The sequence below is a fragment of the Equus caballus genome, chromosome 26, assembly GCF_041296265.1.
Source record: "Equus caballus isolate H_3958 breed thoroughbred chromosome 26, TB-T2T, whole genome shotgun sequence".
Lineage (NCBI taxonomy): Eukaryota > Metazoa > Chordata > Mammalia > Perissodactyla > Equidae > Equus > Equus caballus.
In genome coordinates, this window is record NC_091709.1 from 8,350,696 (window position 1) to 8,370,296 (window position 19,601).

General features: G+C 40.0%; 1 protein-coding gene across 2 annotated transcripts in view; it reads right to left on the reverse strand.

Moving 5' to 3' along the window:
* Positions 1-19,601, reverse strand: part of EPHA3 (EPH receptor A3) — a 368,458-nt gene that overhangs the window by 120,436 nt on the left and 228,421 nt on the right. For both annotated transcript variants that reach the window (XM_001501427.7, XM_005606092.4), the window contains exons 4-5: positions 4,327-4,482; positions 3,306-3,641 (exon numbers count right to left, since the gene is read on the reverse strand). In XM_001501427.7, the coding sequence (XP_001501477.3) occupies positions 3,306-3,641; positions 4,327-4,482 (492 nt within the window). The remainder of the gene's footprint in view (positions 1-3,305; positions 3,642-4,326; positions 4,483-19,601) is intronic.

Below are 19,601 nucleotides of genomic sequence, written 5' to 3' on the forward strand. Positions count from 1 at the left end.
GTCTTCCTCCCTTACAAAGGTAAATATACTCATTCAAGGAAGAAAACAAGAAGTAGCAATTTACACCAAGTTACAACTCTAAGATTTTTGTTTTGCAATCTGCAGTTCTTTCTGTACATGGTTGACTGATGGATTCATGGATACAATCTTTATGCAGAGACCATGCTTTTTATCTCACTCACATGCTTTGTGAAAGTATTGAGAGCTGAGAACTAACATCCAAATTTACAACATAATCCTTTACAATTTAGAAGGTGCCTTATCATGTGGTCATCACATGCCTTTTACAATGTAATCAAGAGAAAAATCAACAGACTCAATCTCACAAACTAAATTAAAAGGGACACATTCACATTTCCCCTTTATATCCATGTCAAAGATAGAGAGACCAGGAGGAATTTAAACACCATGGCATCATATCTGTCACAGCCATATCTTTCTAGTGGTAGGGAGCTCATTTTTCAAAGCTACCAGTCCATTAACCTTCACAAGAACAAAAATAAAGCAAAACAAAGAAACACTCCCTGGAGAAATGGCATTGCTTCTAATCTTGCTTATATATCTTACCGTGGGGATTTAAAGATGGAACAAAGATCTCTACTTCCCCAGGCACATGAAATGATACAGACACCCTGAAATAAACATATAAAATGTGTAGTGGTGCATACTGTAGATGAATTTGTGATTTTTTAAAAAATGAGAATGAGTTTAGAGAGAGTAACTGATGTCATCCTTGCTGAATATCCCTCTTGCCCTGTGATTTGTAACTGGGAGGGCCAAAACATCAACCCCATTTATTTTTTAATGTCTTGGCCTGCTTGTGGTTGCCACTTTACCTAGATTCATTCACTGTATATATCTGGAACTATTAGTTTCCTGATAAATGCATTGTCTGAAAGCCAGAGGCCAATGATAAGATAGGAAATAAGGAGTTTTGCTTGTTTTCATACGTTCTGTTTGACTTAGGAGATAATTATAACACAGATTGATGCTCCTATTTTAAGCCAGGTAGTAAATCAGCCTGAAATATAGGATTTGCGAAAGCCATTTACCACATAATTATAATTTCTTAAAATTCCTGTCTTCATTGAATATGAGAAGCTATAATCAAGTGATACATAGCAATACCATTACTCATTTTTTTCCCCTCATGGAAGACAGTGAAATAAACCTAAGTTACAAATTTTTAAACATTATTAGTTACAACATTTAAATATCCTTAACTGAAGCAAAGTGAAACATTTGCTGGTTGGTCCGGGATCCAGCTCAAGCAGTAAAAATTATAGATGCAGTCAGCAAGATTAAAATAATCATACAGTGCACTTCATTTAAAAGTCATGTTTTTTTTTTCCACAAATAAAGTTTATCACCAAGAGACAATGTAAAAGTGTAAGATTTTCATCAATATAGGACACCAGAAGCAAAGTGGGATTTGGGAACAAAAGAAGGATTTGGAATCAGAAAGTGAGACGTTTGAACATGGACCTTCCAGGGGTGACATTTAAATTATGTCTCAACAGCACGGCAGGGACAGGGGCCTCTCAAGAGCAAGGGCTCTGGAGACCCCCTCTTGTGCCAGGATTTATCCTTTTGGTTGCTTGATTACGGGGGAGAATGGGGTAGACTTGAGAAACTGGGTCTAGGGTCTACTCTAGGTACTTAAGGAGTTAACTAGAAATGCATCTATACTAGTTAACTCAGATGCCCAGAAGTAGTTAGCACTATTCTAACCAGTATAGAAGTGGTACACAGTTTTAACAGCCAGCAGAGTCACACTGGTTGCATACTTGCCGAGAGTTAGGCCTGGATGATACCTATTAATCGTATACCCTTGGTAGTTTAACTCACCTTCCTGAGCCAGCCACGTGAGGGAAAGGAAAGTGGTGAGTGCTTCCATGAGGTATTTGGTTGCTCTAAGACTCTTCCAGTGTGTAGGAGAATTTGCTCTTCTCCCCTTACCCTTCTCCAATGGCCTCCGGTATACACATCCTCAGTGCAAAGGTCAAGTCCCAGCGGAGAGCAGGCAGACTCCGCAGTTTAGTCAAACACAGATAAGAAGCAGCATTTACCCTGAGTCCTGACTTCCAGCTCAGGGGTGAGCCCACCCGGGAGCAGATGGGAGAACCTGTGGTTCTGGCTGAAATATGCTCAGGGTGGCACCCTGTCTCTTCCTTTTCCCCTTTTGCCTCCAGTGTTTGTGTTCAAATGATACAATAATATCTCTGAATTGAATTGCTTGGAATGTATCCCTAATAATGATATGTTGTAGAAACAATTACTCACGATAAATATCTATCAGTTTAATTTTGTGCAAGCTTTGTTGATTACCAAAGAAAACTGTTTATTACTCATTCACCGCAGTTATCAACATTGGAAAAATGACTGTCTTATCTTAAAGAAGTATTATTTGTATATTTCTGTATACTCTGTGAAGTATAACTGATATGTTTGAGAGAATCAAAACTAAAATCCTATAAATAATTTTGGGCACCACACTTGAAAAAAGAGAAAAACTATTAAAAAAAAAAAGCACAAGAATTTTTAGAGAACTAGAAAACACATAGAAGATGTCAAGAGTGATTGAAAGAACAAGATTTAGTAACAGTAAAGCAAAGAGAAATATTGTGCATGTAAGATAAAGAAAGTGAGAAGTTTGGTTTTTTGTTTAATTTTTCCATTCCATATTAAAGGGCCATTACTCATAATCTGCCAACATAGTATGGATTCATGCTGTTCCCCACCAAGACTCCTTTTCACTATGTTTCTGCACAAATTCCGTATTTTGAAATTTTAAATACGAATTACATCTATTAAATAAAATGGGTTTATCTTCTTATTTTTAATTAATCAGAGAATTGTCACTGAGCTATAATGCTCAGAGTTTCTGAAGAGCATGAAATAACTGAATAACGATATCAAAGAAAACTAATATAAATGTAACTAAAGTAAAGATATTTATAAATACCCTACGTAATCTTTTCTAAGCTAAGTTTCAACGTCTAAGATCTTTGAACTATCAAAATGTTTCAAGGAGTCCCACAAGCACTATCTCCAGAGCCTCAAATATTTAACGATTCCAAATTGGGAAGCAATGGAATAAACTAGTTTAAAATCATCTCACAAGTATGATTTATTCTCACTTGAAGAATTAAATTGAGTTACTTAATGTACCATAATTGTCTAAAAGTGATAGAAGAGAACATCCCAGGGCTCTTTCACACCTTTTTTCCCACCCTTTCCCCCAGTCTCTCTGTCAAGCACTTGGCTCCTGGGTGGCAGGAGGAGGAAGCTCCCACAGTACTCACCAGCCTGGTTAGTTGTGATGCTGACGGCAGCAAACTGTCTTGGTGGTGAGCTCAGCTCTGACACCCCATTAATGGCATCGATCTCAAAGGTGTAGTTAGTGTGTGCCAGGAGGTCTGTCACTGTCACTGTCGTGTTGGTGAGTCCAAACTGTCGAGGGAGGAAGCGGACATTGGGGCTGCAAGGCTCACATTGTTTTATATTCCACCCACACTTTTTACATATAATGTTGAAGGTAACATCTTTCCGGCCTCCTGTGTCCAGGGGCCAACTCCAGTCCAGGATAACCGAGGTCTCGTTTATATTAGAGATAACATTTCTTGGTGCAGATGGAGGTCCTGCAAAGTAGTTCAACAAAGATTAATGAGACTCACTTCTGTTTTCTACTACAAGGGAAATAGATAATTTACAATGGAACTGAAAGAAGTGAATTGCCATCTTGTCTTTATTATAAACTTTTAATTCGTCCTTAGAGAATCCATGAGATTATAGACACATGGATTCAAGAGCGCAGTCCTCCCTAAGCTAGGAATGGGGGAGTTTCGACTCAAGGTTGAAGATGCCCTCACGAAGTCCCACAAAGGAATTTCCCTCTAAATTCAATGCCCTTGTGAATAGTTAAGAAAACTTTAGTATTAGTTTTATAAATCTTAGTCCTTTTACCTTATGACCTATGACCAACATATAACAAGAGGGAATAGAAATGTAAAAAACACAAACCCCATGCCTATAACCTCCCCTATTCTGTCAAACATAATGCAGACCTGGAACGAGATACAGAAAGTTTTCTTTCTTTCTGGAGGTCCTGTAGCAGGAAGTGCTTAAAAGCTAATTCATTTTGTATGATAAATGTTGCATTTTTGGTGAGCGAGGCATGGAGAAAGTGAAGCAGAGAAAGCTTTCGATTTGCACATGGATAAGGGAAAGAAATGGGCCAAATGATAAAAAAAAAAAGCACAATAACAAGAAGAAAAATCAAAATAAAAAAAACATGGAGGCATGGGTTGCAGCAAAACTACTCACGGGTACAAGCCATGGATGGAGGGTCTCTGTCTGCCCGGAAGTAATTATTCTCACACCTGCAGTTCACTGAACCATCTTCCGGAGTGGAGCTGTGAGGGGGGCACTTGGCACACTTCATACCACCATCCGAGGCCTTGTAGAAACCGGGACGACAAGCTACAAACAAAGCGACTCTTTTAAAATTCTGTGATAGTTTGAAAATGTGTTTTTGAAAATATGTAAAACAGATTTCAGGATGTTAGGGTATGCATTCATTATGAAGAAAAACCCATTTTTTCCTACCAGAATTTACAGAAGCAAATAATGCGGCCCATTTTCCCCATATATATTGGAGTTTGCACCAAATGTTAAGAGGAAAAAAACCGCACAAGATTTAGATTATTTTGGCACTCGAGCATGATGAGATTTCCAGCTTGTGTTTTCACAGCTTTACTTGGCATTGGACTATTTGTGAGAAAATAAAGCAAAGCCATGTCATCATGTCGCCGTTCCGTCTTTAAGCACGATGCCATGTGTACACTCTCTGCATTGCAGTTAGCACTGCAGGACATGTGCCCTTGTTCTCCAATGGTTTCAGTGTGGCCAACTTCATCCCCACAAATTGTTAGCAAGTGAAGTAAGAAATCACGGCTTCATTGATATTTTAAGATTATTGATACATGGTTCTCATGAGCTATGATATTTTTTCTGCCTTGATAGTATCGTTCCTTAACTTCTATGGAAATGGCCTAAAATAAAGATTTAAATATACTTACTTGCCTATATCTCAAATACATAGGGGGGTACAACTTCTATTTAAACCAATCTACCTGTGGCTTGTTACTAGATTAAAGCTTTTTAAATAATTCTATGCTACCCTCTTTTTTTCTGGCCATGTCTCTGAAAAACGTGTTTTTTTAAGTCCAGTGAACTGGTTATCAATAGTGATTTCAGCTGCCCATTTAGTCTTCACTATTTACTGCTTTTACAGAAATATGCCTTCATTATATTATTTTCATTTAATCTGATATAAACTTCAAAGTGATATACTGTTTCATTTGATCCATTTTCGTAATTACATTGAGAACTGATATCATAGTGAAAATCCAAATAAAAAGTTCCCTGACATTACTTTGAGGAAATAATTCAGGGTCTAAATTATTTAGATTTCCTCCAGATCATCTTTGGAAGTCAATAATTTCTTAAATCTCTAAAACTCAATTTCAATGCCACATTGAGATTGGATGGCTTAAAGCACTTACATATAGAATAGGCCCCATAGATCATTTTTTATCATGAATTCCAGAATTTTCTTTTATCAACTTCATATTGTGAAAAACAAGTTATTTGCATTTAAGTAAAACCTGTGTGGACATATCTTAACTCTTATAATCATTAAACGCATTTCAAAAGATAAGACATTATGTCCATAACAATACATCTTCCTACTGAACCTTTCTTGGGAAACATACTACCAAGGGAAACACACTGCCGAGACAAACAATTAGAATAACTTAAAACGATAGCAATCGCTAATCCAGTTTTGCTGTTTTCTAGTTCCTACAAAGAATGGCTGCTCTAAGACCATTTTATATTAAATTGAACAACTTTTGGTGTCACATCAGGAGCCACTCAAATAAATTCTCTTGCCTTAGCCAAACACGGATTAGGATTATAAACATTTGAACATTGTCTTTAAGTACTAGTTGGAAACTTCCACTCATATCTCATGTCATATTGCCACAGGGGGAAATGACATAAAGCATAAACAAACTATGCACTTAACTTCTGGTTTCAATTTACCTCATCATTGAGTGCCTTTAAATTTTCAAGAGGGCATTGCTGAGCCTTTAAAAGATTAAGTGGCAGTGTTCCGATGTACTTCGTTATTTTGTTTCCTTGTAAATTTATCTGTGTGTTTTTATTTGACGCATTTATGGTTTTTGCAACATTTGGCATAAAGGTATTCGCTAAACACTCAATCACTTTTTGTTAATATCATAAACAGCTATACTATGTGATACTTACAGCAAAGACACCACAGTCATAAAATCACTTCTGCACCACAGCACCACAGCACCACAGCACACAGCACCACAGCACCTCAGCACCACAGCAACAAGCATTACAGCGCTACAGCACCACAGCACAACAGCACCACAGCAACAAGCATTACAGCACTACAGCACCACAGCACCTCAGCACCACAGCCACAAGCATTATAGCACTACAGCACCACAGCACCACAGCACCACAGCACCAAAGCACAACACCAAAGCACCACAGAAACAAGCATTACAGCACTAGAGCACCACAGCACCACAACACCACAGCACCACAGCAACAAGCATTACAGCACTACAGCACCACAGCACCACAGCACCACAGCAACAAGCATTACAGCACTACAGCACCACAGCACCACAACACCACAGCACCACAGCAACAAGCATTACAGCACTACAGCACCACAGCACCTCAGCACCACAGCCACAAGCATTACAGCACTACAGCACCACAGCACCACAGCACCACAGCACCACAGCAACAAGCATTACAGCACTACAGCACTACAGCACCACAGCACCACAGCACCACAGCAACAAGCATTACAGCACTAGAGCACCACAGCACCACAACACCACAGCACCACAGCAACAAGCATTACAGCACAAGAGCACCACAGCACCACAACACCACAGCACCACAGCAACAAGCATTACAGCACTACAGCACCACAGCACCTCAGCACCACAGCAACAAGCATTACAGCACCACAGCACCACAGCACCACAGCACCACAGCACCACAGCACCACAGCACCACAGCACAACAGCACTACAGCACTACAGCAACAAGCATTACAGCACTACAGCACCACAGCACCATAGCAACAAGCATTACACCACTACAGCACTACAGCACCACAGCACCACAGCACCACAGCACCACAGAAACAAGCATTACAGCACTACAGCACTACAGCACTACAGCACCACAGCATCACAGCACCACAGCACCACAGCAACAAGCATTACAGCACTACAGCACTACAGCACCACAGCATCACAGCACCACAACACCACAGCACCTCAGCACCACAGCACCACAGCAGCAAGCATTACAACACTACAGCACGACAGCACCACAACACCACAGCACCACAACACCACAGCACCTCAGCATCACAGCAACAAGCATTACAGCACTAGAGCACCACAGCAACAAGCATTACAGCACTACAGCACTACAGCACCACAGCACCACAGCACCACAACACCACAGCACCTCAGCACCACAGCACCACAGCAGCAAGCATTACAACACTACAGCACGACAGCACCACAACACCACAGCACCACAACACCACAACACCACAGCACCTCAGCATCACAGCAACAAGCATTACAGCACTACAGTGCAACACCACCACAGCACAACAAAAACAAGCATTACAGCACTACAGCACAACAACTCCACAGCACCACAGCAACAAGCATTACAGCACTACAGCACCACAGCACCACAGCACCACAGCAACAAGCATTACAGCACTACAGCACCACAGCACCTCAGCACCACAGCCACAAGCATTACAGCACTACAGCACCACAGCACCACAGCACCACAGCAACAAGCATTACAGCACTAGAGCACTACAGCACCACAGCACCACAGCACCACAGCAACAAGCATTACAGCACTACAGCACCACAGCACCTCAGCACCACAGCATCACAGCACCACAACACCACAGCACCTCAGCACCACAGCACCACAGCAGCAAGCATTACAACACTACAGCACGACAGCACCACAACACCACAGCACCACAACACCACAGCACCTCAGCATCACAGCAACAAGCATTACAGCACTAGAGCACCACAGCAACAAGCATTACAGCACTACAGCACTACAGCACCACAGCACCACAGCACCACAACACCATAGCACCTCAGCACCACAGCACCAAGCATTACAACACTACAGCACGACAGCACCACAACACCACAGCACCACAACACCACAGCACCTCAGCATCACAGCAACAAGCATTACAGCACTAGAGCACCACAGCAACAAGCATTACAGCACTACAGCACTACAGCACCACAGCACCACAGCACCACAACACCACAGCACCTCAGCACCACAGCACCACAGCAGCAAGCATTACAACACTACAGCACGACAGCACCACAACACCACAGCACCACAACACCACAGCACCTCAGCATCACAGCAACAAGCATTACAGCACTACAGTGCAACACCACCACAGCACAACAAAAACAAGCATTACAGCACTACAGCACGACAACTCCACAGCACCACAGCAACAAGCATTACAGCACTAGAGCACCACAGCACCACAACACCACAGCACCTCAGCACCACAGCACCACAACACCACAGCACCACAGCAGCAAGCATTACAGCACCACTGCACCACAGCACCACAACACCACAGCACCACAGCAACAAACATTACAGCACTAGAGCACCACAGAACCACAACACCACAGCACCTCAGCACCACAGCACCACAACACCACAGCACCACAGCAACAAGCATCACAGCACCACTGCACCACAGCACCACAACACCACAGCACCTCAGCACCACAGCACCACAGCACCACAGCAACAAGCACTACAGCACCACAGCACCACAACACCACAGCACCTCAGCACCACAGCACCACAACACCACAGCACCTCAGCACCACAGCACCACAGCACCACAGCAACAAGCCTTACAGCACTACAGCACGACAGCACCACAGCACCACAGTACCACAGGACCAAAGCACCACAGCATTACAGAACCACAGCACCGGATTTCTTACAGTAACTTAAAAGTAGCTACAGTTAATAAACCAAGAAGTTGAGAATGTGCCTCAAACTCGTTACTAGATTTTATCAAATTATGACTAAATAATAACCTTAGAGATGATAATAGTAAAAGATATGTAGGCACAAATATATGCAATTTATTACACATTTGTCAGTCATCTACTCTTGTTCAGTCTCTTTGTTAGCATTTAAGATATAAATGTCTCAAATTTTGTCCATCCCAAAAGAGCCTTTGCCATTAATATGGGCAGCAAACATTTAACATTGCCACACTGAGCAGGCACTCCATTCTAACAGAGCTGTTGGAAGAGACTACACAGAGGGAATCCCATTTGAGAAACATCACGAAATAGTAGTAGGAGCTGGCCTGTAAGAAGCATAATTTAAATGCAGAAGTAGATCAACCTGAAAAGACAAACTATTAAGCAGAGTAATGTTGCAGGTACTGCTGGTCACATACTTGATATCCAGCCCCTGCTTCCTGCTTGCTGGTAGTTTCCCGGCTTTGCTCAGAAATGTGTTCAGCCAAGAACTCCTTTACTCAGGCTGCACTGCAAACAGGGATGGATGGCCAAAGTCTTGGCCAAAGGGATGGCTAAAATGATGCAAACAGAAATCTGATGAAAGTTTTTGGGATACTATTTTCTTTTCTAACAAGATGGTCAAAATTCAACTAAAGCCATTCCATCTACCTTATTCTAGCACTGATTATGAGCATAATGCCTTACATGTCACCATAAGTTAAAGGCAAAGAAAAACAGAGAGATGTGTACCCCACACTAGTTGACCTAGCAAGCATCTATCTCAAGATTTCTTATAATGTCAGAAAAATAACATGCTGTTTGTTTAAGTCGCTGTGATTTTCTTTTTATTCTTTCTTTTTTTTTTTCTGAGGAAGATTCGCCCTGAGCTAACCTTCTTGCCAGTCTTCCTCTACTTTGTAAGTGGGATACCGCCTCAGCATGACCTAGGAGCAGTGTAGGTCCCTGCCTGGGATCTGAATCCATGCACCCAGGCCACTGAAATAGAGTGTGCGCAAGTTGAACCACTTGGCCGTGGGGCCGGACATGGTTAAGTTTTCTTTTACTCGCAGCCAAAGTACTTCTAAATGATGTGAAAGATAAACAGAGAATTCAGTTGAGAAGCACTAATTAAACAGAATCATAGCCTAATAGAGCTAAAAAGATCCTAAGAAATCACATTGGCCAGTTTGTGTGTTTTACACCTGAGGACCCTGAAATCTAGGATGTTAGGTGGCAAATGGACAGACTCTGCTCTGCAACTTCTTGCACCCAGCAGCTATGCGATATGCTTCAACAACCAATTCATACATGTTCATTGAATGTCAACTGTGTGCAGATTCTACAGTAACACCCGAAATCTTGTAGACATCTTTTCTATTTATGAAGGACTTTCATATATACCATCTCAATTAAATCAACCAACAATTCTGTTGAAATAATCAGGGCAAGTATTAGTTTATCCATATTACAGAATGGGCAGTTGAAGCACAAACAGAAAGAGTAACATGCCCAAGATAACAAAGAAGTTCAATGATAGTCTGAACAAACAAGTTCTTCTGCTTTTAATTTTACATAAATCACTTATTAAGGATCTCGTCAAGATGGAGATGTAGGCAGACTCTGAACTCATCTCCTCCCATGAGCACAACCATGTTACAACTATTTTTGGAAAAATTACCCTGGATAGAAAACTGAAAACTGGATAAAAAGAACCCCCACAACAAGGGACAATCCTGACTAAGGTGGAAGAGGCAGAAACTCCTTCTGGAGAGAAAAAAAGCCACCTTCAGGAGCAGCAGAGTTTCTCATCTGGCCACGGGTGAGCCACTCTAAGGTACACAGCACTCCCTGGAGAAGTGAGAAACGGAGCAGGGGCTGATACTGCTATAATCATCCTTCAGACTCAGAACAACAGAGACGAGGGTCTTACTATCTCACTTTGCTGGCTATTAACTGCAGTGGGGATACCCCTAGAAAAGCTCTCAGATGAAAGCCAGAAAGACCATGGTCTTAAAGGGCCCTCACTCAAACTCACCTGTCTCAGCAACCTAAAATCACCAGAGAGAAGGCTGACAGCCCTTTGATGAAAAGAGACTCACCTGGCAGCCTCTCCTCTCAGTGAGAGGAGAGACATCTCTGGAGACTGAGACATGGGTGAGGGCCATTGTTCTGACCTGGCCCTGGCATGCTGACACAGAAAGGCAGACACCATTGAGGTTCTTCCCCTGGCCTGTTAGCCCAGGGGGCTGCCACATTCACTAGAGTGCAGATTTAATCTTGTTCAGCCAGGGCAGGCAGCCCTCCCTAGGGACTGGCCCCACCTAAAAGCAAGGCCTCAGCCTACTTGTCAGCCTTAATTGACTGGGTGGCTTGATTCTGCAGAGGCAGGCAAGTGTGTCCACCTCTGTTGGTCAGGGCCTGTATGAGGACCAGGTGAACTGTGGGGGGCATTGGTGGAGAGGTGGGGGCCTTCGCAGTGGGGTGTCAGGGTATGCTCCAGGGGGTTGGGAAGTGTGCATGGAACAGGACTGTGGTGATGGTGTGTGTGGTGCTGTGGGGGGTGATGCTTATCAGTGGCAGAAGACCTGTGCTTCACAAATAGCCACAAAAAGGATCAGCCTCACCTTCCAAAGCCTGAAACAATTGAGTGCTCCTGTGCCTAGGGCCAGCCCCACTCACCTGCATGCCTAAAAGAACTGACAACAGCCTTGTAGGCCTGAGGCCTATAGCAACTACAAGCCCCTGAGCCTAGCAACCAGCTACACTGGGTACCTACCCAATTAACCAGAAAACTGCAATAGGAGTGTGCTGTTAGACCTTGTAGCAAACCATGCTGAGGCTCCCCAAACCAGATTTACAAACAGCTGGCCAGGGAATGAAAAACTAGATTCCCTGGGTACCTGCATTAAGAGCAACCCTGCCACAGCAGAAGGACACAAGTAGCCCACAAAGGGGTCACTCCTGGATCATTTGGACTGGTGATGAGAGGGAAGCACACTGCTGGGCCTCAAAAGGCATCTCTAATGTAAGGGCAGATCTCCAAGATCAGGAGACATAGCCAACTTACCTAATACATGGATATCAGCACAGAGAAAGAGGCATAATGAGGAGACAGAAGAATCCAATCCAAGCAAGGGAACAGGACAAAACCCCAGAAAAAGCACTAAATGAAACAGAAATAAGCAACCTACCTGACAAAGAGTTCAAACAAAATCTCATAAGGATGCTCACAGATATTGGGAGAAGACTGGTTGAACACAGTGAGCTCATCAACAAAGAACTGGAAAATATAAAAAGAACCAATCATAAATGAAGAATACAATACTGGAAATGAAAAATTCACTAGAGGCACTCAATAGCAGAGTAGAAGATACAGAAGAATGGATCAGTGAGCTCTACGGAAGACTAGAGGAAATCACTCAAGCTGAAGCAAAAAAGAAAAAAGAATTAGACAGAATGAGACCAATCTATGGGAACTCTGCTACAATTTTAAGTGCACTAACATTTGTAATATAGGTGGCCAAGAAGGAGAAGAGAGAGACAAAGGAGCAGGAAATTTATTTGAAGAAATAATAGCTGAAAATTTTCCTAACCTAAGGAAGGAAACAGACATCCAAGTAAAGGAATCACAGAGAGCTCCCAACAAGATAAGCCCAAAGAGGCCCACACCAAGAAACATTATAATTAAAATGTCAAAAATTAAAGATAAAGAGAGACTCCTAAAAGCGGCAAATGAAAGGCAACAACTAACATACAAGGGAAAGCCCATAAGGGTATCAGCGGACTTCTCAGCCGAGACCCTACAGGTGAGAATAGAATGGCATGATATATTTAAAGTGCTAAAAGGAAAAAATCTGCAGCCAAGAATACTCTATCCATCGAGGTTGTCATTCAGAATGGAAGGAGACATAAAGAGCTTCCCAGATGAGTAAAAATTAAAGGAGTTTATCACGAAGAAACCAGCTCTAGAAGAAATGCTGAAGGGACTTATTTAAGTGGGAAAGCAATGACCACAAATAGGGGTAAAAAAATTATCAAAAAGCCAGGCAATAAAATCACTGGTAAAGGTAAAAATATACTAAAGGTAGCAGAGAAGAACTACTAAAATACCCAGAAAATAAGTAACAGAATGGCAATAAACACATATTTATCAATAGCTACTTTAAATGTCAATGGACTGAATGCTCCAATAAAAAGGCATAGGGGGCCAAATGGATAAAAAACAAGACAAATGTACATGCTGCATATGAGAGATACACTTCAGAACTAAAGACACTGACAAATTGAAAGTGAAAGGATGGAAAAAGATATTCGTTTCAAATAGCATAGAAAAGAAAGTGGAAGTAGCAATACTTATATCAGGCAAAATAGACTTTAACACAAAAACTGCAACAAGAGACAAAGATGGGCACTACATAATGATAAAGGGAAAAATCCAACAAGAGAATATAACACTCGTAAATATCTATTCACCCAACATAGGAGCACCTAATTATATAAAGCATTTATTAACAGACATAAGAGGAGAAAAAGACAATAACACAATAACAGGAGGGGACTTTAACACTCCACTTACACCAGTGGACAGATCATCCAAACAGAAATTAATAAGGAAACACGGCCTTAAATGACACATTTGACTAGATGGACTTAACGGATATATATAGAACATTCCATCCAAAAACCACAGAATACACATTCTTTTCAAATGCACATGTAACATTCTCCAGGATTAATCACATATTAGGCCACAAAACAAGTCTCAATAAATTTAAGAAGATCGAAATAATATCATCCAACTTTTCAGACTACAAAGATATGAAACTTGAGATCAACAACAGGAAGAAAATCAGAAAAGTCATAAAAATGTGGACATTAAACAAAATGCTACTGAACAATGATTGGGTTAATGAAGAAATCAAAGAAGAAATCAAAAAATTCCTGGAGACAAATGAAAATGAAAATATGACATGCCAAAATCTATGGGATATAGCAAAAGTTGTTCTAAGACGGAAATTTATAGCAATTCAGTCCTACCTCAACAAAGAAGAAAAATCCCAAATAAACAATCTAACAGCACAACTAAAGGTACTGGAAAAAGAAGAACAAAGGCCAAAATCAGCAGAGGGAAGGAAATAATAAACATCAGATCAGAAATAAACAAAATAGAAACTAAAAAACAATAGAAAAAAATGAATGCAACCCACAGCTGGTTCTTTGAAAAGATAAGCAAAATTGACAAAGCCTTATCTAGACTCACCAAGAAAAAATAGAGAAGGCTCAAAAAAACGAAATCAGCGGGGCTGGCCCCGTGGCCGAGTGGTTAAGTTCTCGCGCTCCGCTGCAGGTGGCCCAGTGTTTCGTTAGTTCGAATCCTGGGCGCGGACATGGCACTGCTCATCAGACCACGCTGAGGCAGCGTCCCACATGCCACAACTAGAAGAACCCACAACGAAGAATACACAACTATGTACCAGGGGGCTTTGGGGAGAAAAAGGAAAACATAAAAAATCTTTAAAAAAAAAAAAAACGAAATTAGAAATTAAAGAGGAGATATTACAAGGAACACCTCAAAAATGCAAAAGATAATAAGAGAATACTATGGAAAGCTGTAAGCCAACAAATTGGATAATCAAAAAGAAACGGATAAATTCTTAGAAGCATACAACCTTCCAAAACTGGACTGAGAAGAAGGATAAAATTTCAATAGATCAATCATGAGTAAGGAGATCAAAACAGCAATCAAAAACCTCCCAAAAAATAAAAGTCCAGGACCAGATGGCTTCCCTGGTGAATTATACCAAACATTCAAAGAAGATTTAATACCTGTCCTTCTCAAACTCTTCCAAATAATTGAAGGGGAGGGGAGGCTTCCTAACTCATTCTACAAAGCCAACATTATCCTGATACCAAAACACAAGGACAACTCGAAAAACGAAAATTACTGGCCAAAATCGCTGGTGAACATTGATGCAAAAATCCTCAACAAAATATTAGCAAATCGAATACAACAATACATTAAAAAGATCACACATCATGATCAAGTGGGTTTCATTCCAGGGATGCAAGGATGGTTCAACATCTGCAAATCTATCAATGTGATACACCACATTAACAAAATGAAGAATAAAAATCACATCATCATCTCAATAGATGCAGAGAAAGCTTCAGACAAGATACAGCATTGATTTAGGATAAAAACTCTAAATAAAATGTGTATAGAAGGAAAATACCTCAACATAATAAAGGCCATATATGACAAACCCAGAGAAAATATCATTCTCAATGGAGAAAATTGAAAGTTATCCCTCTAAAAACAAGAACCAGATAAGAATGCCCACTTTCACCACTCTTATTTAACATAGTGTTGGAAGTCCTAGCTAGAGCAATCAGGCAAGAAAAAGAAATAAAAGGGATCCATATAGGAAAAGAAGAAGTGAAACTGTCACTCTTTGCAGATGACATGATTTTATATATAGAACACTCTAAAGAATCTAGTGAAAAACTTTTAGTAATAATAAATTAATACTGTCAAGTCACAGGATACAAAGTCAACATGCAAAAATCAGTTGCATTTCTATACACTAACAATGACTTAGCAGAAAGAGAAATTAAGAAAATCCCATTTATCATTGCAACAAAAAGAATAAAATACCTAGGAATAAACTTAACCAAACAGCTGAAAGACCTGTACACTGAAAACTATAAAACATTGCTGAAAGAAGTCAAAGAACACACAAAGAAATGGAAAGATACTCTGTTCTCTTGGATTGGAAGAATTAACATTGTTAAAATGTCCATATTTCCTAAAGCAATGTATAGATTCAATGCAATCCCTATAAAAATTCCAACAACATTTTTCACAGAAATAGAACAAAGAATCCTAAAATTTATACAGAACACCAAAAGATCCCGAATAGCCAAAGGATTCCTGAGAAAAAAGAACAAACCTGGAGGTATCACATTACCTGATTTCAAAATATACTACAAGCCATAGTAACCAACACAGCATGGCACTAGCACAGAAACAGACACACAGATCAATGGAACAGAATTGAGAGGCCAAAAATAAACCCACACATTTATGGACAGCTAATATTTGACAAGGGAGCCAAGAGCATACAATGGAGAAAGGAGAGTCTCTTCAATAAATGGTGTTGGGAAAACTGGACAGCCCCATGCGAAAGAATGAAGGTTGACCATTACCTTACACCCTGCACAAAAATCAACTCAAAATGGATTAAAGACTTGAATGTAAGATGTGAAACCATGAAACTTCTAGAAGAAAACTTAGGCAGTACGCTCTATGACATCGGTCTTAGCAGTATATTTTCAAGTCCCATGTCTGACTGGGCAAGGGAAACAAAAGAAAAAATGAACGAATGGGACTACATCAAACTAAAAAGCTTTTGCACAGCAAAGGAAACCATCAACAAAAGGAAAAGGCAACCTAACAATTTGGAGAAGATATTTGCAAATCATATATCAGATAAGGAGTTCATATCCAAAATATGCAAAGAACTCATACATCTCAACAACAAAAAAACCAGCAACTCAATTAAAAAATGGGCAAAAGATCTGAACAGATGTTTTTCCAAAGAAGATATACGTATGGTCAACAGTCATATGAAAAGATGCTCAACACCATTAGCCATGAGGGAAATGCAAATCAAAACTACGATGAGATATACCTCACTCTGGTCAGAATGGCTATAATTAACAAGACAGGAAACAAGAGGTGTTGGAGAGGATGTGGAGAGAAGGGAAGCCTTTTCACTGCTGATTGGAATGCAAACTGGTGCAGCCACTATGTAAAGCAGTATGGAGTATCCTCAGAAAATTAAGAATAGATCTACCATATGAGCCAGCTATCCCACTGCTGAGTATTTATCCAAAGAACTTGAAAACACAAATGCATGAAGATACATGCACTCCTATGTTCATTGCAGCATTATACACAATAGCCAAGACTTGGAAGCAACCTAGGTGCCCATCAAGGGACAAATGGATAAAGAACATGTGGTATTTGCATACAATGGAATACTACTCAGTCATAAGAAATGATGAAATCCAGCCATTTGTGACAACATAGAGAGACCTTGACCTTGGGGGTACTATGCTAAGTGAAATAAGTCACAGGGAGAAAGTCAAATACTGTATGATCTCACTCATAAGTAGAAGATAAAAACAACGACAAATAAACACATAGCAATGGAGATTGGAAAAGTGGTGATTAGGCTCACATGCGTGGTGATGTGCCATAATTAGTCTTTGGGTGGTGAACATGATGTAATTTACACAAAATTTGAAATATATGACGATGTGCATCTGAAAGCTATATAATGTTATAATCCAATGTTACTGCAATAAAAAGCAAGAAAATAGATAACAATAAAACAAACAAACTGGTAGAAGAAACAAAGGAACAGAATGAATAAGACTCAAAAGAACAAAAATCACATATTAAAAGAAAATTATTATCTGAAACCATATATTATTTTCCTACCATTCTAAACTAGTGGTATGACATTGAAGAACAGTCATTTCAAAAATTAATTAAACAAGTGCCATCCATTCCTAGTAAACAACCATTTCAGAAAGGCTAAAGTTCTCTTGTCTTTCTCTAGGATTATCTATTTGATGTCTAATGCTGTTGTACGCAGATGGGCAAGTGTGTTTTCTTTGGAAGGGCACAGCAAGCTTGTCCTCATCAAGAATAGGGTGACCCACTATATGTGGGAGGCATACAAGTAAATTTTCCCTTTCTTGCTACAAGGAGGATCTCTAAATCCTCCACTGAAATTGTTCAACAAATTTGAGAATATAACTGAAGGAATTTATAGTAACTAATAAAATTATTATACTGGAAGGAAACATTCTCTTTAAATGTATAAAGGGGAATTATTTATATAACATACTTACTTTAAATTTTTCCCACCAATAAATTATCTGCCTTTCTTGCAGTAAATCAATGTGTGCTTAAATACCTGTCTGTCTATTATAACTTCTTCATCCTTCAAAAAATCCTCATGGAAGAATTTGAGACTTTACCTCTAAGAAGCATAAATACTTGTGTTTTATTATCTTTGTTATAGTTGCAAAAGCAATGATTGTAATTTGAAAGCACCTTCTTCACTTCCTTGAATGTAAAAGTAGTGATCTAACATCTGCATGTTTATGACACGTAAGTAATGTTTTGGAGACTGAGAAGGTTTGACATATAACAAAAATCCAAGTAAGGGGTAAAAAGCAGATATGTTAATGTATTTTTCTTTCCTTTCATTACTCAAGTGAAGTCTTGGTCAACTTATTACAGAATATCAAAGAAAATAGAACAGGCAAGAAGGACAGATGAATTAATACTAATTCAGATTTATCCAGTTTTAAATTTTAAAATGAAAAGCTTCCACTAGATAGTGAAGGCCTTCCCCGGTGTAGGCCAGCTACTGAAGCCTAAGGTGAATCATCAAAGGTGAATATACACATGTTCAAAACCTGCTGCCAAAATGGTAGACTTCTGATCCACCTCTCTCCTCAGGTGACCTAGTGGCACATGTTTCTGTCAGTGACACACTGGTCAAATCATCCATCGATTTCAACCCCAGGGCAGTGATTCAACAGTTGAAGATCATTTAAGTGGAGGCAAATTGTCACCTTTTCTCTATGGTCCTCGAGATCTTTTATCCCCTCTCTCTAATGAAGATTTCTGAATTAGTTAAGTGTGGCAGGAACTCTAATCTTTGATTTTTGTCTTGATAAACCAAAGTAGGGTGATCTTAGAATCTAAATTATTAACTGTTAAAAATGGTAGGCCGCACCTCCTCAAACCCTGCTGGATATCATGATGAATTTACTAGGAATCAGACTCGTTCATATAATGTTTGGATTTTGTTTATTCACTTTCATCAAACAAACATGTACTGATCTCCCAAAATGGCTTAGACACTTCATTGTGTCCAAGCTTACAGTGATGAAAGTCACAATCCTAGCTTTAAAAAGGAGACCAATTCCACGTGGCATAGTTACTTTAGAAATGCATCTCCTCACTTGAGGTTGTGCATGCTAAGGTACTTTCCAACATGACATTTTTATGTTATTTTCACCAAGAAATTCTCTGATTTCTCTTCTTTTTATCCCAAAAATTCAAAGTGTTTTCAGCATCTAATAGGAAGACCAGTGGACTAGAAATGAGGCAATGCAGGTTTTGATCTACTTTTTTCTACTAAATAGGTGTTATCTCAAAGTCATTGACCAGGTGTCTCCAAATTTTAATGAGTGCTTATGACAGTGACTTCCTCTTCTATACATAAGTGTGAGGCTGCATTTTTAGTAATTATTATGCACCCCCAGGTCAGACCCTGAGCCATGCCTGAGAGACAGGGGGCATTTCCCGCTCATTTTGCACGCCCGGTG